The following is a 25,066-nucleotide window of genomic DNA, read 5'->3' as shown; positions in this document are numbered from 1 at the left end:
TAGCCTAGTTAGAAACACAGTGAATCGTGGAATAGAGTAAATGACTTCAGGTTTTGCTCTGGGAACTCCTTTAAGTTAGAAAGTACAGAGAAGAAGGAAACACAGCTGGAGAGAATACAGCTGGCCTGAACCAGTCTCTGGAGTAATTAAGTGTAGGACAAGAGAGACCAAACATTCCCTGGCGAGATTAGCAAAGGGTTTTGAATCTGGAGCTGGAGACAAGTAAGCATAAGGCTCACCAAGCCATCTCACATCACCTCTGCAGGTGTCAGACAGCTAATAGCAAGGCAAGTTTAGGAGTTTCCAAGGAAAAATTTGCAGCAGACTTTAAAAATGTAATGCTTGAAGTAAAATAAGAATATGATAAAATAAAAAGATGTGCAAAAAAAGAGAAGGAATCAAGATTCCACTTAGTACAGAATAGTGATACAGCAGGTGTCTACCTTCAGTTGAATATTTATATTTTAAAGTATATTTAAATAAAAATTTTTATTATTTCTGTGTAGATGCATGTATTGATAAAAGTCTGATTTAAGGCTTTAAAAAAGCAAGGAACTTGTTCCAAAGTTGTCCCTTATTTATCAATTATTTAAATTCCTGAAAATGCCTAATTGTTTGATATGTAACAGAAGGTAGCATATACCCCACCTGGTGGCAGTGGCTGGAATTAGAGGCATATGGTTTGAGAATCACAATTTCCATCCAAGAACAGCTTATTTTAATTAACCATTGAATCATACATTTTCCGTAACATGCAACCACTTTTAGTAGCACCAAAGATAAAAGCACTTTAATTTTGTTACATGCACAAAGTAGACAGTAATGAAAATAATAACAAATGGTTAGTGGATATTTGTTCATACAAGTAAGGTAAGAGGGCCTCTTCCCTCAATGAGCTTATAATTAAATTAAAAAGAAAAGGCATAAATAAGCTATGTAAAAATAAGTTAAATAAAACTTCAAAAATATCTTAATATATAAAACAATATGGTTAATTCCCTGCTAAAAATGATACACTAGGTTTCTAAAACTGTCCTGGTCTCTGATCATACACCACCCAAACATTCCCTACTATTCATACCCTCTGAGGAGGGGTATTTTTTAGTTCCATTTAAATAGTTACATATACTACTCACATTAAAAAAAATAGTCATTAGCCAAAATCACTGTGATCCAGGAGAGAGAACGATCCATACAAATCAAGGAAAGTTTCACAAAGAAGTATAAATAGATGACCTGTCTTTGAAGAAAGCATAAGATGTGGACAGATATAGAAAAATGATGAGTTTCTGTACATTAAGAAGATATGAGATAGTGGTTTCAGTAGCACCTGAGTAAAGTAATTCATTTAACACACACACACACACAAACACACACACACATATAGGTTGCAGATGGACAAAATACCTTTATTTCATTTATATATGTGGTGCTGAGGATTGAACCTAGTGCTTCACATGTGCTGGGCAAGCGCTCTACCCTTGAGCCACAACCCCAGTCCCCTGAATAAAATAATTCTGAAGGAATGAGAAGAAGCAAGAGGTTGTCTCTATTAAATGGTCAATGGATGTCCAAGGCAATAAATTCATCAATTTAGAAGGACCAAATTTTATAAGAAACTTAGTAATTAGATCTGGCTTGTAGAGGCTTCATCTAATAGTACTACACAGGATTGACAGGCATACAGGTGTGGATGTCCATGCCAGGAAGCTAATGTTAAAATGCAGGAGTGGTAGAAGCTAAGGTAGAAAATCCAGAAGATACTGTGAAGAGAAAATCTATTCTGACCTTGGTAACTAATAGAAAGTGCAGAAATAAACATTGGACAGCAACTCTTTATTATAACTGATGTGAGAATGGGGCCATCATTTACAGGAACATGTAAATCAAGAGAAAAATTATCTGGTGTGGGTAATAACTTGTTAAGTTCAGTTTTTCAATATATATCAAACACAATGGCACAATGCTTAATAAAAACATCCAGCAATAACTCTGGAAGATCTGGAATTTCAAAGAAAAGTCAACTATTGATATATCTTTGTAAGGCATCTCTGCAGAAAAGGTAATTTAAGAAAAGGCTTAAATTACCCATGGAGGAAATTGAGAGAGAAGTTAAGGAATCTATCTCAGTAAGAGTCATAGTTTATAATGAAGAGATTGAAAATAAATAAGAACACAAGACTAAGAAGAAATATCATGAGAAAGAGAAGATCTGTTCTACTTTGGTGTAGGTGGAATCCTATGGGTGAGCTATCTTAAGTAGAGTTGGGGCTCAACTTTGTCAAAAGGTCTGGTTACATCAGAAAAAAGGTGACTAAGGATAGATAGTCTGCTTAATGTCATAATTATTAGGTGACTATTAATCTTTGAGCATATAAATTTAGTGAAGTATATGGAGAAGATATTGAATTTCAGGATGTTAAAATGGAAGAGTAGACTGACAAAGCAGAAGTGTATATGTAAATTGCTGTTTGAGGTAAGCCATAAATTTAGTTATATTTTACATTAGAGAAGTAGTTATATCTGTTTATATTTTTATCTAAAGCAATGCTGTCATTCAATTAGAATTTATTTTCTGATGAGTGGATAAAGAACATGTGGTATACATATCAAGAAGAATGAAATTATGGTATTTGTTGGTAAATGGATGGAGTTGGAGAATATCATGCTAAGCGAAATAAGCCAATCCTAAAAAAACTAAAGGCTGAATGTTTTCTCTGATATGTAGATGATAATTAACAATAAGGTGGGGGATGGCTAAGAATAGAGTTACTTTAGATTAGATATAGGGGAGTGAAGTAAGGGAAGGGGGTATGGGTGTAGGAAGGGTAGTAGAATAAAAGAGATATTAACTATGTACACATATGACTACATGGGTGATGTGATTCTACAACATGAACAATGAGAAAAGTGAGAAATTACACTCCATTTATGTATGATTTATCAAATGCATAAATACATTCTACTGTCATATATAACTAATCAGAACACATCAAAATAAATAAAAAAGAATGTATTATCTGAGTTATACTGACTATAAAGAAGAGAGGGAGAAAAATATTAAGCAAAGACATATGAAGAGAGAAAGACAGTGGCTAGAGATTTGATATTCTCCAGTAAATAAGCCATTTGGCCCAATTGAGAATGTGTTTTTTAATGTGTAAATGTAAGAGTGGCTACTATCTAGCTTGGAAGCTGGAACATGAAGCCAGTGACATCAATGACATAAATTTGATTATTATGTTTGAGAGTTTTCTTTTCACACAGAAACACCTTATTTTAAAACCTGAGATCTCATACTTAATAACCAGTCTTAAAATGCCAGTACCAAACATCATCTTCATGGCACTGATAATGAAGTCATGAATTTTACATTTTGATCAACTGCTGTATGCTATTTGCCCTCACAGTTAATTTACATTTAACTATAATGATACAGGTTAAACATCACTAATTTGAAATGCTCCAAATCCAAATCTATGAGTACAAAACTCAGAAAGTTATGAATTTAAAGCATTCCAAATTTTGGATTTTTAAATTAGGGATACTCAACTGGTAAAGTCTATAAAAATATTCCAAAATTCCAGTAAGTGATTCCTGAATTGCTTTTGGTACTAAGCATTTTTAGATAAGTGATACTTAACCTACATTTCATTTCTCTATTAATTGATGAGAAAATAAAGCTAAAAATATGATTTTCAACACTGTATTGTCAGTATTTAGTTCACCCAAGTTTTGAACTCAGATATGTATAATTTCATTATTCTCTTTCTGCTATGAGCCATTGCTATTATTTCATGAAGTAGAATACATAGGACTGACTCCCCACTGCTGTGGCAATTGACCAAACAAAAAAATCCAGGGGCATATTCTCCTAATGTAAGAGAGTATCTTTGTTTTTATACTAAGAATAACACATTTTATTCCCATTTTCTTCTCAGTATATACTGATAAATATATAATTTCACAATGGCTCATATATACAATTTACCTTTCATTGCTTTAGGAAATGATTGCTTGGCTAGGCAAGTCACAATGAAAGACATAATAAATGTACCAAGGGAAAAAAAAAACACTTCTTAAGTTTATTTTCTAATTCCAACAAAAATGATTTAGCAAACTCTAAATAGAGCACAGGGAGTAAGAACACCCACATGTGTCTGCATGTGTGCCACTCACACAATATACATAGTGTGCGTGGCCAACTGGATCAAAATAGCCCTTACGTCCTTCAAGAAATTCTAGGAAGTCCATAAACTATCGGGATAAGATACACCCAAGAGTAATAAATACAACATTCCTAGTCACAAGTAGATGAAGCCTGTGATAGAACTAAGGACTCATACAAGTTTTTTTTTAACTTAAATTTCTGAATTTGTTTAAATTTACAGATATTAATAAATTGCTGGTAACAGGCAATATGTTACTGACAGCAATGGTCATTATATTCTTACTCATTGAGTTTAAAATAACAAATATTGTTAATATAAGTTTCGTACAGTGAGCAAACAACAAAAGTAGATATTAATATAGAATAAAATCAAAGGGGGTTTGAAATAAATAACTGAGGGAAAAAGTATTCACTTATCTGCAGTCAGAATGAAAAACATCACTAAATTTTTAATGGTATTTCTGGGGGTTTTATGTATAGTTAATAGTAAAGTATTACTACAAATAAATAAAGTTGCCAGAGGTTAATGTGCATCAGTATTCTTGAGTAACTTGTTTCCATGCATATTAAATAAACAAAAATGTTCCTAAAATTCTAGTACCTCTACATTTTCTCTAGTATCTTTACATTCTAGTACTTTTACATTTTCATTTCAATTTTTATTCCAGCTCCGTACTATAAAAATCTTCTCTCATTACAACTAGGAGTGATAGCTTATTATAATTACATTTCTTAGACGAAACTCTGAAAGCCTGTTTCAGCTGTATGTCTTTTCTAAAAGAGTGCTGGCAGGTTTTGACATGTGGGATTTATCACCTTTTACACAGCTTCAAAGATTGAGATTTGGATCTGTAATTTACCCTTAGTTATTTTTAGATGCCAAGTTCTTCAGGCTCTCTTATCTTTTATTTCTAATAAGCCTAGGAAAATGTTACACTTAACATCCAAGAGGCTGTGTCTGAATTTTTTTTTTTTAAGAACTCTTATCTAGAATGAATTCAGTTATCTTTATTATTCAAGTACAAATGGTTTGTTCTTTATAACTAGCATATCTTAGTCTCAGGGTTTTAGATGTTCTTTTTGAAAACAATTTAAAATAGGAATGTTGATGTATGTGATAGAAGCATATTACTGATGATGAAAGCTGAGCTGTTAATGTTCCTGCAAGAGATGTCCAGCAAGAGATGAACAGAAACATACAAAATGCTTGCTTACTCTCAGTAAGCATGAGAACCCAAAAGCTTGGACTCACACTACATAGATCACAGTTATTTCAACCCTATATCCCCTGGGTATTAGATGAGGAAACAAGAGAGAATAATTCCTGACATTAATATATCTGGAATATTTCCCACATCTTCTGGTCCCCCCACTCCAGGTTTCAGTTTCCACGATGCTGTGCTGTTATAGTAAAAACATTAACCAAAAATAAGGAAAAGGGAAAGCTGAAAATCTGAAGTCTAATATTCTCAATGGTAGCTTCAGGCTGTTACAAATCATTATTTTCTGTTATACATGCTTTGCATTGGAGAATAAGATCTTTAGAAACCTGATAACATTAGCCAATGCAAATTAGATTATTCCCTTGCTTCCCTAACTTATTAAATGCACAACAGATGACTTCATATTTTCAATATTGGGAAATAAGCTTGTTTAAATTTTTGGCTCATATCACGTATATTGTGTATCAGCACAAAAACTCATTTACTACCCATTACAGATGACTTCAATAGAATCAGAGCTGTGGTTTCTAAGTCAAGTTCAACCTAATTTTTGTCCCCAAAGAATGAAGGGCTTATTAATTATGAGAAAATAAAGAATAGTTACCTGCTCCTCTGGTATGATTAAAATCCCCTTTAATGATTTTGCATGATTTTCCATTGCCGTTGCAGACACCACAATGATCTTCCCTTGCAAGAGACCCTAGTAAACCATCACAACCGACTTTCTGTAAGAGAATGGGAGCACATCATAAGTTCCAAATATTTTCTTTTCTTTTTTGTTTAACTACTAATTTAGGATAAACCTAGTCTCTGCAAACCAGACATATTTAATAGACAGACTAGATTAAATGCTATATTATCTGGTACAAACTCATACAGCAAGTTCATGTCAAATAATATAATCTATAAAATTACCAAATAGAAGAATAGGGATGAAAGTGTTTTGTTATACTAAGTATTAAATTATATTCTAAAGTAATTTGGAAAATATTATTGAGAAAAATGAAATTGACATAAATCCCAAAGGAATCACATTTATATAATGTGATTAATCTAATTCATTCTAAACATAGAACAGAGATTCTTCACTACATGCATGGCTTCACTTCTAAGGTGAAGGCAAATGCCACATGTTAAATATTAACTCCATGGAAAACTGAAGAGAAACATTTATTTCTTCTCTAGATCATGAATAAACTTCTACGTACATCTTCCTTAGTGTTGAGCACATGAATACAAATTCTTCTCATAAGTCATAGCTGATATCAGGAAATACAAATAGTTAGGGAATTAATTTTTAACTTCTTCCAGAATAATTCTGCCAATAAGAGTATTCTGAGAGCAAATCATCGATGTGCAAAAACAGGATCATATTTTTCCAAGTTATGCATACTCAAAAGGTAGAATTTAGTGTGTCAATACTGTCAGAAATAAATGGTAGGACTAGACAATTCCTCCTAATCAAACAAGATTTGGAAGATGGACTGATAATTACCCATTTATGACTATGACAAGATCCAATTATTTTACAGGAACTATTAAAATATTAAATAAATAATTAAAAACAAGGTCATTATCTGTGATTGGTTTTGGTGACATTGGGATGGAAAAGGAAGCAGATTATTATAAAGTCCAGCTGCAGGATGAATATCCCGAGACAGCAAAAAAAAAAAAAAAAGCACATGAAAGCTGAACACTACAACATCCCTTCCTTTTATCAGAGTGTCTATCAGGGTCAAGGGATACAAAACAGTGCACTGGTGGAGAACTCTTAATCAGACAGTCAAAGTTTATTCAAGGGGAAATGGAGACTGAATGAAAGAAGCAGCTACCACAGGAATTTTGCAAACAGGTGAAGGGGACACTAAGCAGGAGTAGTAAAAAAAAAAAAAAAGAAAAAAAAATCCAGGAGTTCTGGGTAAGAAAAGAAATCTCTCCTTCATGTATAAATATTTTTTTTTTTTGGTAATAAAACTGACTTTATTACTCTGTCTCTGATACCTAGTTTGTTTCTTGACAAATAGTAAGAGAACAATAAATAGTAGTTAAATGAGTGAATAAGACTGGTACTTCTGTTTCTTAGTTTTTTCTACTCTGTGTCTAGGATATTATGAAGTCTTTAAACTTAAAGTTAAGGTAGGCATAAACTAGAGTCAATAGTAACAAATTTTAAAAATGAAAGTTAATGATTTTTTAATTTTATTTTATAGTCTCAAGTATCATAAGTAGACTCAAGTGTCCATACTTAACAAAATATGCTCAAGTAAATCTGAAAACTAGGGGTGAACTACTTTGAGAAGGCAATGCCATTTCATTGGGCAGGGAACTGGAGTATCAATGGCATGCTGGAGAAGGGAAGGTAAGATAGTAGAGGGCCTAGCCTTCCTTATCCTTTCAAGAGCACAAACTTCACAGAACCAGACAGGTCACCTGCAGAAAGTTGTTTTTAATGACCTACATTTGCCAAGTTTAGAATTTCATAGTCAGCTTTGGTACTATCTATTTTGTTAAAAAACAAAACACTCCCAGTTTACAGAGGAATGTCAGAAAAAGAAGGCATGTTTTTAATTATATCAAAAGAGTGAATGAAACATTTTAATTAAAATGCCAGAATCTTGAAGTATTCTAATGTTGTTAGAGTCACGATCCATTTCAGAGAATTCTAATTTAATTATAGCATCAGGCTCACATGGCATTTGTGTGGAATATTTGTTGTTGCCCTAATTTTAATGTCTAGCCAGGGAATCTAAAAGATCTGGCTTATTTAACACTATTAAGTGAAAACCATAAGCAATTAAGATTATTGTATTTGGCATATACAATTAGGAAAATAATTTTTTTGAAAAATAAATTTACTTAAGAAATACCCTAATCTGACATATTTATACATAATGATGAAATAAAGTTAAAGTTTTAACTATACAACACATAGTTCTGAAAGGAAAGTATGTATCAGTCAATTACCTACAATGATTTTTTTAATAGGTAAATGAGAAATTACAGTTAGGGTTGCTGCCATATTCAGTTAAAAATAAAAGAAATTAATATGTAATCATAAGACTGATTCTTATGCAAATGGTATTACATGGTTCAAAGCTTTAAACTTTATAACATGCTAGCAAAACACAGAATCTTGGAGCTGCGAAAGCATTTAACTTGTGTGATATTCCCAACTCCTTACCCAGAAGTCCTCTATTGGACCACAGATGGATCCACCCCATAGTTGTAACTATTTTCAAATTTTAGTGTGTAGGTGTTCAGGAGTGCATTTTTCTGGGGGGCAAAAAAACCCCTTTTCACCCAAGACTCACAGGAGTGTATAACACAAGTTAATGCCCAATGGTCTAATAACCCCATTTCACAGATTAGTACATACATCTACATTACATGTTATTTGCCCAGGAACACAATTTCCCTGAGGCTCTCATGGATTCAGTGCTGCTCCACTCAGTGACCTCTTTCATTGTTCAAGCATTGCTATCCTATTTCAGAGAAGTTCATCTGAAATTGCCTGACATAAAGAAAACTGCTTTTAGCAGGGCACGGTGGCACATATCTGCAATCCCAGTGGCTTGGGAAGCTGAGGAAGGAGGATCACAAGTTCAAGGTCATCCTCAGCAGCTTAGCCCTAAACAACTTAATGAGAACCTATCTCAAAATAAACAATAAAAAGGGCCGGGGATGTGGCTCAGTGGTAAAGTACTCCTAGGTTCCATCCCTGTTACCAAAAAAATTTAAAAAGTTAAAAAGAAAACTGCTTTTCCCAAGGTGATATCCCCAAACACTGGTAGATACAAGGGGCAAAAAGTCTGTTTTTCTCACTCCAAATGGTGACAATGCTGAAAAGCTATTCCAGCTTAAGATCTTCCCATAGGATCAGCATTTCTCCTTACGCCCAATTCAGTGCCCCCTAACACCCATGATGACTAAATTTCCTGTGTTAAGCTTCCAAGGAAAGCCAACCTGAGACAATGTAAGCATTAATACTAGTAAACTCTATGTCTGGCCTTTGATCTTTCCACAATGCTCTCCCTACTCACTTTAACAGAAATTCTATTTTCCTAAACATAGATGAAGAAGAGACATAAATGCAAATCGGAATATTTATTAGAAGGAAAAGAAAAGCAAATAAAATGTTTATATATTACAAGAAAGTTGCACACGTATTTAAAAATCAGCTGATTCAAGTATGTTGATAAATACTCGAATATGACTACTGAGACTGATTTTATAGGTTTCTGCCTCCTGGCCAGTTGTAGACACTGACATGGGACATGGAGAACTGAATTGCTTGAATTTCTGGTCTAGAACGTTGGACAGAGTGTTCCAAATTTGTGACATGAAAGTGTTCCCATTTTAAACCTGTATATATACATTAAACAATCAAATCTCAAATTCTTTCACCTAGTAAAATATTTTATGAATTACTAGCTCAAAATCTTCACTGCACAGAGGAGGAAATGGAGTTCCAAAGTAGATCAGATTTGCTTAAGGTCCAAGTCACATCAGAGCTATACCGGTATCTTCCAAATCTTAGTCCAAAATTTTTCCACCATACGTTGAAGATTCTCAATGGTCTCACAATTGTACCTCAACATATAAATTCTCCCTTTTAGAACAGCTTACCTGACATCTGCCATTTGCACATATATCTAAACCCTGATATCCACAAGCAGTTCCATCCATCACTTTTTCTGATAGAAGAATAGGCTGTTCTTTTCCAACAGGAGAGCAAAACAAGGCACATGGTTTTTCTACAGAGTGCATAAAAAGAAATGAGAACAAGTGGTTACATAAATATTTTTATCAGAAATTTTATTTTTCATAATGGCTTCTGGGTAAAATATACAATCCAATGCCAACTGAGTAATATAATATTAAGTAGGTTTCTAGTAGATGATTATTGTATTAAATGAGATGCTTATAAAATATATATATTACTCTTCTTAGGAAATCTGACTTTAAATCACTTTCAGAATGTATCATTCATTATTTTATGGCACAAAATCTCTACCATAAACACATCAATTATTCTCCCTGACAAATGTTTTGCACACCCCTAGTTTTTATTCATAAATTTGCAGTGATCTACTCGTTATTCTAAGAACGTACCAGAATTCTACCTACTTTTACACCCTGGTTAATATTTGCTTATGCATGAAATCTTTATTGGTGCTTAATTTCTAAATTCCAATGTTCTAACTTTTATTTCTATGCATACAACATTTTCTAATTGAAAAACTACAAAATGGAGAAAGAACAACCAAGATGAACAATATCATTAACATTTCCATTAGTAGGATGTTTAGAAATACAATACATCCCCATGGGAACTTCTATCTTGATGCACAATTGCAAATGTGCTAGCTAAGACTCAGACCCATTTGCTTACTCAAAAAATCATGCCAACACATGTGATACCTACATCGAAAACCACTGTTTTTCAGGATGAGGAATTCCTAAATAGCTAGTAGTCTTCATCACTGCCTTATCGAGTGATGGCTAAACACTTGTCTCTTAAGCTCAGAGTGGCAAATATTTTAAGGTGTCGTTTCTATTTCTAAGCCTCCTATAGAGTAGCTGTATTTGGTAACACCAGTAATACGATTATCCAAATCTGAAACTTCAGAGCAATTTCCATGCTACATTACTACTCTATTGGCTTGACACCAATCAGGCCCTTTACTGTTTATTAAGCTTGTATAAATAGAATGGAAAATAGTTTACAGTCTCTGACACGGATCTTCCCTTATGTCTTCAGTAAGGTTCCACATATGCTGATGGGATTCTATAAATACCAAGTAACAGCCAGAGGCATGGAACAGGGTATCACTTTGCAAAGAGAAGACACAGTTAAAGGAGCCTTCAGGATTGAACATTTCAAACAGTTTTCACATGTGGCTTCTGAATACTGCTCTGAACAATTTTGAGGAGTTGGAACATGGCCTCTAATGTGCATGGTTTTGAAATTTTCCTTTAAGATGCCATTATAAGCCGCAATAAAGCATTTCAGTGTGCTCTCACACCTCAAAGTAGGTTATGTTTATTCAATGACTGCTTACTATGTCATATCTTTGGACTTAAAAACAGCTGCTATAATTACAACCCTTTAAAAAGTGGCATATGTAATTCCTTTTTTGGAGTTTTCATTGAAGAGAGGAATAAACCAGATATATGAATAATGTTGAAAGGAATTAGTGGCCTAGAAAATTCCACTCACATTCCAAACAAGAAGTCAGATAAAATATCTATGTATTTTTTCCTTTTATAACATATTGTCAATACCCTCTGCTTAATTTAGTTCTACAGATGACTTGAACATTTGATACCAATCTTCCTTCCTGGTGTATACCCTTGAGACAGTGACATTGTAGTGATCCATGTAATGTGCCAATACTTGGCAGGGAGACTCTGTCTTAAGAGACCAACCCTTTCCAAGATATGCATTAGAGATGGATTTCAGCCAAATTTCAGTAAACATAGAGTATGTAAAATACCTGAATGTTAAAACCACACATCTCTTTTCTTTAAATGTTCACTATTTCATTGATATTCCACATTCAGTTCTCCTAGTCATACATTCATGTATTACATAAGAAGAACAGATATAACCACTTGTATTCTGAGGTGTCATGTATTATTAAAAATTGAGACTTTTAAAAAGAACTGCATATGTCATTGTCTTCTACAGTGCTATAATACATGAAGACTAGTTATTGTTGTCTATATCACTCATCACACAAAGATATGTGCTTAATTAATCATAATCACAAACGTATCAGAGATGATAACCCGTTAAATGCCAACACAACCACAGTGAAATATCACCTCCCTCCAATTAGAATGGTTATTACCAAAGAAACCAAAGAGCAAGTGCTGGTGAGGATGTGTACACCAGAGAAGCCTAATGGTGTAAATGTATATCAGAACAACCATTCTGGAAAGTAGTATCAAGCTTCATCAAAAAGTAAAAATAGAACTACCATATGATCTAGTAGCCCCACTTCTGGGAATATATCCAAGGGAAAAGAAATCAGCATGTCCAAGAAACATCTGTGCTCCCATGTTCATTGCAGTGCCATTCATGATTGCCAAGAGATGGAAACAACCTAAGTGTCCATCAGTTGATGAGTGGATAAATAAAATGTGGTCCAGATACACAGTGGAATATTATTTAATCATAAAAGGAATGAATGAAATCCTGTCATTGCAACAACATGGATGGAACTTGAGATCATTATATTAAGTGAAATAAGCCAGGTACAAAAAGACAAACACCACATTATCGCACTCATTTGTGAAATCTCAGAGAAAAAATTTACCTCATAGAAGTTGAGAGTAGAATGATTAAAGATTTACAGGAATTTACAACAACAGCATAGATAAGTACCATATAGTTTTCAATTAGTTTCCCCACTGATTATTGGACTATAGTAGCAAACCCAGGAACTGGCGTTGGTATATTTGTGTGTCTAATTTTATGCCATTTTATCACATACATAGATTTGTGTCACCACTGCCATAACCAAGTTATTGAACTATTCCATCAGCACAAAGGTATTCTGCATGTTCCCCCTTTATAGTCATACCCATCCTTTTCCCCATCACCAGCCCTAATCCCTCACAACCACTAATTTGTTTTACTTCTCTATAATTTTGTCATTTAAAAAATATTATCTCAATGGAATGATATAATGTATTTTTCCGACATTGGCATTTCTCACCCACCATATTGCCTATGATCTCTCCAATTGTTGCATGTACCAATAGTTAGTTCTTTATAATTGCTGAATAATATTCTGTTACTCAGGAATACAATTTCTGTGTTATGTTAAAAATAGGTTTTGGTATTTAAGAAACTGCCAAAATGTTTGTCCAAAGTGGCTTCAGCATTTTACATTCCTACAAGGAATGTCTGAGAGATCCAGGTTGTCCTCATCTTCACCCAGAATTTGGTGTTAAACTTACTTTTTTTTACTTTAGTTGTTTTAGCAGATATGCAGTAACTTTGCACTATATTTTAAAAATATATTGTTGTCAGTGTTTTTTGTCATTATATATAATAAAGATAGAAAAAGTAAAGTTGTCAAATATCTAGAAGATAATCTATAACAGTACTATTGTAGAACACTCTGCAAGTCTAGAAGTAAACTTAAGATGTTAGGGATATGGTTGGTCATACCTTCATCCAGAACAGCTTGCCACTGAAGAACATGCTTTGGGTATGAAGTTCTAACACTATAGGCCTGACATTGCCAGTCTCTGAATCCAGGCAAACCTGCAGGACAAGGTGGATTCTCACATATTCTGTACTGTTTTCTGGGACCATTACAATCCCTTGCTTCAGAACCTAGCCTAGAAAAGACAGTACAAATAAACAATTTTACCTTTTTTTTTTTGTGATAACTATCAACTTAAAAAATTAAAAGCCATTACATTAAAAACATATAACACCTCATATTAAAATCTATTTTTGAAAGCTTGGACACGTTAAGTGCTTGATAGTAATAGGAAATGCATAGTTTATTTTTAAAATTAAAATAGAGGAATAAGGGGCAGAAGTTAGTGGTAAAAGAGAATGCCTATAATTCCCATGAGGAAGTTTGGCTCTTAGAATCACTAAGCACTTGTTTTCGTATAAATTATTTAAAACTGCTTGTGACTGAATTGTGCCACCAGGCTCCACACTGACAGTCAAAGCTAACAGGCTGAAATGTCCTTCTCACAGTTTCCTGGGACCTTTCTAGGAGTGATGGCATTGAACAAGCTGATCTTTAATAATCCCTGTCTGCACACGTGCTCAACATGTTTTTTGTTTTTCATTAGTTTTAGCTTATATCATCATTAATTTTGCTCTCATTTCCTGCCTTTCTTTCTTATCATCTTCCTATAATTATATAGTTCCCTTAAATGTTCACTTAACTTTGAAACATATATATTATTTGATTTACTCAACAAAATCTTCTTTTGTAGCTTTCATTAATTATTTTCAAAAGGGCTGGATCATTATTTTGTTTTTAAAAAGGGGCTTTACCTAAAATATTTTGAGGAACTTTTCTAAGTTTTCTACAGTGACATAGTGTTTGAGGGGTTCTGTTTGCTTTTCTACATGGTTAAAAAAAAAACTCTACATTTTAATATGGAAGAAAAAAAAAAGCCACCCTCCCCCAATCTAAGAACTTGGAATTTACCCAGGACATATGCGCTCTCGACTGCTGGTCCCAGCACTGCAGGTTCGGCTACAGGAACTCCAGACACTCCACTCTCCGGCCAGGTGTTCAGGTGTTGAGGTCCTGCTGGTACATTCTCCAGCCTTACACCACTATTCCAAAAGTTATGTCTTAGGTGAACAAATCAGGGCACAACTGAAAATCAATCACTGGCCTAACAGTCAATGGAATTAATGCAAGTGAATTAGGTCTACTCTAGCACAAAGCATGTGGAATTAAAAAAAAAAAAGTTGGAATTTTCTTTTTGTGGTAGTAATATAATGGTCTGGTTCCCACAGTACTAATGTCAGATAATAAAATCTTGTCATCAAAGCAGTTTAAAGATATGTGTCCTGTTAGTACTTGTGATAGAGACACGGTGGTGGAAGTGCTGGAGGCAGAATTTGAGGTTGGACATCCAGAAAAAATATAATAACTTATTTTTTAGAAAGAGATTACAATTTAAAAAGGACAAAAGGGGCATAGTTATGTTTCAGAATAAAAAAAAAAAAACAATAAATAAACATTTTCTATAATTAGCTAGGTTGAAGCAGACATTTCAGAAAATTCAGCAATTTTCATTTGAAAAATCAATAATCTGGGGTACTCTATTTCCTTGTAATTAAGAAATATGATTTCCTTATAACACTTCATGTTTTTTTTTTTCCTGCTGAAAGTGTCCACATTAAAGTCAAACATTCTTTTGAAAGTCAAGTTTGTCTGAAAGACGGGAAATTAGACTCTGAAATTCTGTCATTTTGTTCCACTTATTCTATAATACATTAAATGTGAAAGATAACCATGAAAGAAGAGAAAGAAATATTATCATTATCTTTTTTATTTTCATTAACTTAAAACAAAAGCAGCAAGAGGCTGTTTTTGTAGTCATGGAAGATGATATGGACAAGAGTATAATCATCTCTGAATTCCTGAAAATCAGATAGATGATGGTCACAGCAAACACCTTAAAGTTAACAAAATCATGTAGAAAATACTAAGTTAAAATTAGAAACCTTTCTATTAGTGATTGTAAAGCAACAGGGTTGAGTAAGTTGATCCTTTTATCCCTCAATGATTTTCTACACTTAATTGAAGCAGGATTTACAAAGGATTTTGCGGGAATTGCAGATATGCTCTGAATCTCAACTCCTTCATTTCCAAGGTGTGAATGCAATACTTTTTACCTATAAGACATTTTTTAAGGGTTGAATGAAGCAATAAACAGAAAGCATAAGGATTTAATGAAGGTAAACTATAGTAACACAAACACAATATTACATATATCTTTACATTAATATTACTAATGATAGTCTATTCTAGAAATCTGATAAAAAATTCTCTTCATCCTTCAGCAGTTTTTATTTAGATTTATTTTGAGAATATATGCTTTTTTTTAGGAGATCAAGATGCACCAAAAATTCAGTCCCTAAGATTTTCTTTAATAATATCAAAATTTAAATCAAATTCTTTTAAATTGAAATGTTTTAAATATAGGCTTGGAAAAATAAACCTCAATAATTCAAAATGTATCCACATGCTAAGACTGTCATTAAATAAATTGGAATTTTGTAGGAAGATGTATTCTAAAAATTTAAAAAGGAGGAAAAATAGACCATGTGAAAACTTGCATGACTTCTGGCTTTAAGGATTTAACAATGTTATGCCATTCGTGGAAAAAATCCAAGGTAAAAGCTGTCAAACTTCAATTGGTCACAGTGTTTTGGCCTTTTGAAGGGTGTTTATTTTTCCCAGAGTGCATATCACAGCTCTTTGCCCATTTAGCAGCACGCTGGCATTGAAAGGCTGGGCTAGAGTTCATAGGAGACTAAAAATATTCTGAGAAGGACTGGGATCTAGACTTGCATATAATTTAAACTAGATAACCTCTGGCAGATGAAGAAAAATGGAAACATATATACAAGCCAATGTGCATACATAGATCAGTGAAACTGAAAGGCAGACTACTCTAAGAGTTAAAATTTGTCACCTTGCTGATAACCAGATCTTGGAATAAAACAAAGGGAGAGGGAGCTGCTGTGTTTCAACACTGAGAAAAGTGTTAAATGCTTTTGCTTAAATTATTATGCAATACATTCTACTGGATTCATATAAAACTGATCCTAATGATGCTTTCCATAAATTTTCTAGCACCATGTTTTGTATCATACATTTACATTTTTTAGACTCAAAAGATATCACATATGGTTTAAAAAACTCAAAATTATTCTTATCTGCAAATTCAATCTGATTTATTAAAATACTAAAGTAATATATAATATTGACAATTCTAGGACAGTACATGATATAAAAAATCTGATCACAATTCTATTCTACCTATTTTTTTTTTTTTTTAATGTGGTCTTGTCTGGGAAATTTACGAGAACACACAGTTGAAGGAGGGTCATGGAGATGTCAGCGTAGCCTGATCATTCTTTAGCACTCTCAAGAAGACAGAAGAGGACGAAGCAAGTCAAAAAGATCTCTACATATACACAGTGAAACTGTGGTGACATTATAGGTTTCATTATTTCCAATAATAAATGATGATAGTAATATGGAGAATATGAATTGAGGAAAGTAAATAACAAAAATATCTTACACAGAATCCTTCAAATAGTCTAAAATTCTAGTAAATGGCTATTAAACTCTTCATTCCTTGAAAACACTGTAAGTAAAACAACATACATTTACTGGTTTTTGCTAAATTATTTATCAGTTCTTTCATCTTTAAAAATATAAACGTAAGCACATTTACAATGGTATCGTGAATTGTAAAGTGATAGAAATTGTACAAAGATAATGGTACAATGAGAAAAGGAGGAAAAAGAAAACAGGTTGCATTAAATTTGAAAAAATGCTGCCTGTGAATAATACATGAGTCTCTATTTTGAAAATCATTAACTATGGAGTTCAGTCGATATCTTCTCTGACATAATCACATACTTGTAGATAAACTAGATTTATATAGCTCCGGTTGTGGCTCAGTGGTAGAGCTCTTGTCTGGCCTGTGTGAGGCACTAGGTTCAATCCTCAGCACCACATAAAAAACAAATAAATAATAAAATAGAGGTATTCTATTCAACTATAACTAAAAAAATATTTTTAAAAAAGTTCATTTAACAACTCTCTATTGTTATAAATTTTATAATCCCTCAGCTTTGTCTCTTGGTTTTCAATGCACCAAGCTAGCAGTAGTGTTTAGTGTGGGGTTGCAAGCACTCAAATATCTTAGCACTATGGCAGATGACAGCAGAGTGTTGAAAGCTCTTTATGGGATGGCTCCCACAACAGCTGGAACATGTGGACCTTTGAAAAATCCCACATGGCCCAAGGAACTGAGAAGTTCAGTAGTGATTTCAATACACAAAACTCTACAGGAATATCATTAATGCAATTTTAAGGAAATAAAACATTTACTTTTGATAAGTAATTATAGTTTTGATTACTGAAAGAATAAGTTTACTTTAAACATCTCAAGGAAGGAAATTATTCTCAAAAATACGAGAAGGAAAATAACACAGTGAACAGATAGTCAGTGTGCCAGATAATAAAAATGAAGAAATTTTATATTGCTGAAGTAGAACTGAGTAAGACGAATGGTTTTTGTGATGTTTAAGGACTTAGGGATGAAGGTTTGGTTATCTCTCCATATTACTGCTTTTAGGAGATGATGAAAATTATTGCTGGTACAGGGTTTTATAATTCAAGCAATAAATTACTTAGTGTAGTATCATGAGACTTGCCTGATATACACACATTGTTACACCTCTGTGTATAATTTAAGGAAAAAAAAATAAAACAGACCCAACTTCTCACTCTCTATTTAAGCTCATAGAAAAATATTTGGTACAATCTATAAACAATGGACAGATATTTCACAGAAGTTTCCTCCAAGGAGCCATTTTCTTACAGATTGTATATGGTGATAAAACATTTCTGGTCTTTTCAGAAATAGTTTCAACTTAAATAATTTGCACTTTTTAAATTAAAAAATCATAGAACTAATAAGTGACTCTGTCCTTATATCAAACAATCCAGATATGTATGGAGAAAAGTTGTATTTACCCTCATCTCCTGTTGCCTGACTCCTACTCCCCAATCTCATTTCCCTCCCAAAAGGGTAACTTCTACTTACAGTTTGCACTTTATGTTTTCAAACTATTTTCTGAGCTTAAAACTGTACACTACATGTGTATGTGTATTCACATCTGTACACAAACTGCATTTTCCTTGATGGTATTAACTAGTATCAATTTTTCTGACATGCCTATAATAACATCCATGTCTTATATATCTCGTCATGTTAGTTCTTGTATATCTACCTCATTAAAAAAAATAAATTATACTGTAACTATTCCTCTCATTAAGAATATTTTTTTTAGAGAGAGAGAGAGTGAGAGAGAGAGAGAGAGAGAGAGAGAGAGAATTTTTTTTTTTTTTTTTTTTTAGATGGACAAAACACAATGCCTTTATTTTTATGTGGTGCTGAGAATCGAACCCGGGTCACGCCCGTGCTAGGCGAGCGCTCTACCACTGAGCCACAATCGAGCCCAAGAATATTTTTTAAAAAAATTTCATCATTAAAAAGTGCATGTTAACATAGGCTACTTTGCATGGGAGGATGTGTATGTATGTGTGTATGTGTGTCTTCTTGCACATGAATAAATACATATGACAATTTTCTAGAAGTAGAATTGCTGTATTTCCATCCACTTTTAAATTGTATTTTTAAACTAGCACTTCACATAACAATTCTTTTTTAATTCACAGTAAGTAATCTGTAAAGTTTTTGTTGCTGTTTATTTTCAAATGTAATAAATATCCATACTCTCCAGAGGTGAGGAGGTTTCTGATTTCACAATTCATCAATAAATCCCCCGTTCTTTTATAAAATACAAATTAAAAAATCATGGAAAGTATTTCTTTTGATGAAATTAACTATAAGTACATATGGCATGTACCTACTTCACATTCTTCAAAGGACAATTATTTTTTTAGCATCAATTATTTTGACCTTAAAATGTATACTAACAAGTTCCTAAAGTATTATGAACCACATTAAATTATACTAGTCAAATATTGATTAATCTCCAAATATCAATTTGAATATTTTATTTAAAATGCTAACTTGACAAGGAAAAATATACTCTGGTCTGCTGAGACAACTTGGAACATTCATTAGTGCTCTGAGAAATTTTATCATTTATACTATTGTCTGTGCTTATTTTATTTTCAAACATAATTAACATTCATACTCTTCTGTTTAATTAGTTAAAACATATGAATCACATTTGTTTAAAAAATATATATATATGACTCTTTATATTACCATAATGAACAACAATAAACATACCTCCTCAATATTAACAAAGAATCATGAATTTGAAAAAAACGTAAAAGTTAAAATTAAAGATAGAGAAAATATTAATATTTGTGTATACATGGAAATAATTCCACCAATGTCAAGATGGATGCATATTTAACTGACAAGAGAAAATGCAAGTTTTCCAAGTTTAATTTCATATTTTTATTAAATTCAAGCAACACTCATCACTTACCTTACCAGGGTCACAGTCTGTCCCATCCATTGGTGGATCAAGTTTAGTTTTGCATTCTTTCTCACCTTCTACCTTGCACCATAATCCCGTACAAATAACATGCTGCAAATAAGGGCAAAATAACTAATAAGGGGACAGTATCAGAGTTTTGAGTTTAAGTCAATAATTTTTGAGAAAGTCATTTGATAGGGACAACAAAATGATTTGAATAAAAATATACTTCAGGTACTCTTAATATTAAACATAAATGAAAGAGTATATAATGTGTTTATAGTGATAGATTGATACAATATAGAAAATTTGTTTAATAAAGCTAAATATTTTAAAATTTCTTTAAAATACCCATGGTTATGCAAGACTATGTATGTACTATGGGAAATTTTAAGCTAAAAGAATCATTGTTTATATGTTGATATGAACCAAGTTGGAAGAATACATGTTTGTTTCTGTGATGTGAATTCAGTGTCTCCTTGCCTAAAGTCTATCCGCACTTCAACTCTGCTATATGCTTTGTGCCATGGTTAGCACATATGGCCTTGATGTTCAACACAATACAGGCTCTGCTATAATTGTTTTCAGTCATTTTTACCTCGGTATGAATGCATTTTACACCTTTGAGATACAATAAAATTTTTCTAGGGAAAATCTAAAGAGAATTTAAATATATATAATATATACATATATTATATATATTAGGATAAAGTAGCTGAGACATGGTGACAATAAAATAAGCGAGTTAAGTAAATACAAGAGGGAAGAGATGCAGCTACTGCAGCCACCACTGTAATGACAGCCAGCCCAGAAACATCTACTTCTTTAAGATGGCTGAGGTTCTTCAAACACAAGCATATGTTAACAAATTGCAGAGAAATATGAAATCCATGGCAGATATTCAAAGATGATTAAAGTAGCTAATCTTTAGTGCCCAGAAAGATGCACAAAGCTGGAGATCAGGTCAATAAGACAGGATGAGTGAATGTGAGTGACACAGTCATGGAAAGGTGAGAAGGCCTGTGTAGTGGGGAAAGGTGTCTAGGCAGTACTTCCTCACTACAGTTTTACTTCTCACATCTTTAATTACCCATGGTCTATCACAGTTTGAAACTATTAAACAGAAAACCCATAAAATAAACAATTCATAAATTTTATTTATTTTTTGTTTTTAATTTGTTCCTTTTAGTTTGACATTAGGATTCATTTAGACATGATTATAAAAGCATGAGATATAATTTGCTCTAATTCAGTCCCTAGTACTTCCTTTTCCCTCTCCTCCTCCCTCCCCACTCTAATTATTCTAATTTATTATTAGCTATTGTTAATCTCTTATTGTTCCTAATTTATTAATTAAATTTTGTTGTTGTTGTAGGAAAGATATAGTAATATGTAAAGGAATCCGTACTATTCTTGGCTTCAGTCACCCACTGTGCTTTGGAAAGTATCACCCACAGATAAAAGTAGGAAGAGCAGTAATGAAAAGACGTAGTGAAGAACAGACTGAAAATTTGGAAGAGGAAGTTAATAATTCTGTGAGATTGCCTTTATGTACTGCATGGAATGAATTTATGTCTTTTTTTTTCAAAAGAAAAAAAGAAGAAGAAAAAAAAAATACCAGGAAAGACTAGGAATCCAATATTTGTAGAGAAAAAGGAAGACACCTAGCAATTGATATATGGGTCTGTAAGTAAAAAGCCTATTTTAGGAGGATTATTCTGATGGGTTTGTTCAAAACATATTACATCACAGCAAAATTATGAACCATTTTATCAGATACATTGGGAAGAATATATGTAAAGTCTCAAAAACAGGTCTGTTAGAACTGTAACATTGAACTTGTATTTCCTAAAATATTATTTTCCTATCTTCATTTGTTTTAATATTTAGATTTATGAACTTGTTTGTAAGGTCATAAATTCAAAATTCTATCATAAAGAGTCTGAAATTTTTTATTTACCTAGTTTTATCTGCTGTGACAGACATTTTCTCTCTTTCAAAATGTTTCACACAAATATGTTATATGTAAGATATGATTGATCTTAACTAATGTGCTTTTTATTTGCATGCATCTTTCTAAGAAAAAAAATACCTAGAAAATTATTCTAAAGAATGCCCAAATAATGTTGTTCTTTTGCAATATTTTAAACTCTTGGAAATAAATAAAGTAGCCAAATGTTCATCATATATGGCTTTTAAACACATTTTTATATTAGCTGACAGATCTCTGACCTAAGGATTTAATTCCTCAATATTTTCCCTCTTTTAAGACTTTCTATCAAAAATGTCTCTATAACTAAAAAATCAAATGTTAATTTTCCACTGAACAACTGCTTTATTTCTATTCAGTAAAGCTCAGTTGTGCTAAAAGAAGACTCATTTTAGTCAAGTTCATTAGTTTACCAATGCATATTGACCTAAAATCAAACTTTCTACACTGTCATTTTAGAAGAGTACTTGCTTGTTGAACATGGTGGTCTAAATTCTGACCTTCCACCATCTTCTGCTATTCAAAACAGCAGGTACTCTAATTGATTCCCACTTGAGGCACCAAGAGCATAAAAAGCAAACTTGGCAGTTTTTCAAGATAAGCACAGTCACGTAGAATAAATGACTCTTAGAGGGGAGCTTTTGTACACTTTCTGTTCTGCAGGTCTAGAGATCTTATGGTGAATAAGTTACAGTTTCAGTCTTGCAAGTAACTTTTATCCAGGAATTCAAACTGAACTGTCAAAATTAAGGCAAGAAAATGTAGAAGAAATGGTATAGATTGTTTTCACCTTTAAAAAGTGAAATGCCTCAGATTTGTGATATTAGAGCTATGAATGAATGAATACCAAGCCCTTTCCCAGGGGTAGAGTGGGTGTTGTTAGAACAAAACACTCAACACTCTACATGTGTTTCATACACGAATCACATGCTTTTTTTAATTTGGTTAGCGAAAACTCTTAATATCACTTAAGAAAATAATTTTAAAACTAAAAATGCTTTGCATGGTAAAATACAAGAGAAATGTACAACTCTACTAACTCTACTTTCTTTTTTAGCAAACTGATAAAATATAATATTCCCTTTTTTATTCTTCTATATGAAAAAAGTCATTAAAAGAACATCAAAGAATTAGAATGTTTATCTCAAATAGGCTTTTAGCAAGTTTGCATAAATATACTACAGTATATTTTTAAATGGAAGGTTAGTTGTTATTACAGAAAATCATAAAAATTTCTCTTCAAAGATGATCTGTACCCATGTTTTTATGGCAAAGAGTTCCATTAGGTTGTTCTAATAAAACAATATTAAATAATCTACCTGGAAGTAATAACCCTTGATCAGATAACTCCTTGCTCTTTCACATACTGCCCTTCAATATATAATTTTAATAACTCAACATTTTATAAAAAACATAGTTCAGTTAGAACAATGCTTTATAATATTCTTTTCCAATCACAGAACATATCATTATCCTACAACTACTAGTGAGTTACAGCTGATTGTTAATCCCACAAAGAATACACCTGGTCCAAAAATGAATGGTCTTTCAAGAAACCTGGATTCCCAACTCACATAAATTCCCTAGAGAAAAGAAAAACCAGACATAACTTCTAAACACATTTTATATACTAAAGCCATATAGGAATTTAAAAAGAAAGCAAAAAGAGTAATCTATCCCATTTATTAACTTAGATTTAAATACGCTAAACAAATTTAACAGGCTGAATAGAGCAACGCATGCATGACACAATTCAAAGCAGCATGACCAAGTATATTCTTCAAAAAATAAGGTTAGATTAATGTCAGGGATGTGATTAATGCAATCAAGATACATCAATAACTTTAACAGCTATGATTTTTATATCTATTCATACAAAATATGTGACCTAATTTAACATTCTTTAAAAAAATCTTACTAAATTAATCATTAAAGGAAGTTTACTTACCATTAAAGGATATTTATTAAAAAAACTATAATAAACAGTGAAGTGTTGAAAAATTTAAGATTAGGAACATAGTGAAGATGACATCTTGGCACCAATGTAAGGAAGTGAATACACAAAGTATTCAATGAAAGGGGGGGGGGGCAAAAACCTGTCAATCTAGATTCCTGAACTCAGCTAAAATTTTATCAAGATTGAAGGTTAAATAAAGACCCTTTCAAGGAAACAAAAAAGGAGTGTTTACCACCAACAGATCTGTTGAAAAGATATTTCTAAATGATATTCTTTAATACAAAGAAAGATGATCTCATAGGAAAGAAATGAGAAGCAATGATGAGCCTGATAACACAACTATAAATTCAAATAAGATTGACTGTGAAAAGTATGAATAATTAAATTTTAACCATGAATTATAAATCTTCTTTTTAGTGGCTTTCAGAAGTACTAGAAATCTAGTTTGTTTACATCCTAGAAACTGCATCCATTAGCACAGAGGATTTGGCCACTGTTGGTTAAGCAAGTTTGACATTTTCTCTTTCCCTCCTATACTCCACTATGCTGTGGGACAGCCAGAGGCAGAAGCTGAGCAACAGGTACGGTATGGGAAGAAAAATAATCTATACACAACCAATGAATAACTCAGCAAGACACAAAGGACTCTTCAATAAATACATCAGGAAGTGTTAGAGAAAGCAAAGGAGCAAGAAGAAATTAATAGTAAGGACTGTCAATATCTATTAGTGGAAGCCCCCAAGCAAAGCAAAGAATAAAAAGATGAAAGGACCTCATTGAAGTATTTGAAAAGAAAAAGACCTAGAATTAAGGTAAGATCCTCTCTGGAATGGTGGATTAAGGTCTCAGAAGACCAACATTTCTTGTAGTTTATAACTCTAAACTGAGGACAGAATATGAAAAATTAACTTCCTTAAAAGTTCCAGAGAGTAAACAAATGCAGAATTTTTTTTTTTTTTGAGAGGAA

At 32.6% G+C, this 25,066-nt stretch overlaps 1 protein-coding gene across 1 annotated transcript in view; it reads right to left on the bottom strand.

The window, feature by feature from the left end:
• Adamts19 (ADAM metallopeptidase with thrombospondin type 1 motif 19) overlaps positions 1-25,066 on the bottom strand; it is a 258,371-nt gene that overhangs the window by 75,823 nt on the left and 157,482 nt on the right. The window contains exons 11-15 of the mRNA XM_027949358.3: positions 20,162-20,263; positions 14,586-14,716; positions 13,577-13,749; positions 10,021-10,148; positions 5,999-6,119 (exon numbers count right to left, since the gene is read on the bottom strand). Coding sequence (XP_027805159.2) covers positions 5,999-6,119; positions 10,021-10,148; positions 13,577-13,749; positions 14,586-14,716; positions 20,162-20,263 — 655 coding nt within the window. The remainder of the gene's footprint in view (positions 1-5,998; positions 6,120-10,020; positions 10,149-13,576; positions 13,750-14,585; positions 14,717-20,161; positions 20,264-25,066) is intronic.

The sequence above is a fragment of the Marmota flaviventris genome, chromosome 5 (genome assembly GCF_047511675.1).
Source record: "Marmota flaviventris isolate mMarFla1 chromosome 5, mMarFla1.hap1, whole genome shotgun sequence".
NCBI lineage: Eukaryota > Metazoa > Chordata > Mammalia > Rodentia > Sciuridae > Marmota > Marmota flaviventris.
This window is presented reverse-complemented; position numbering and strand designations above follow the sequence as displayed.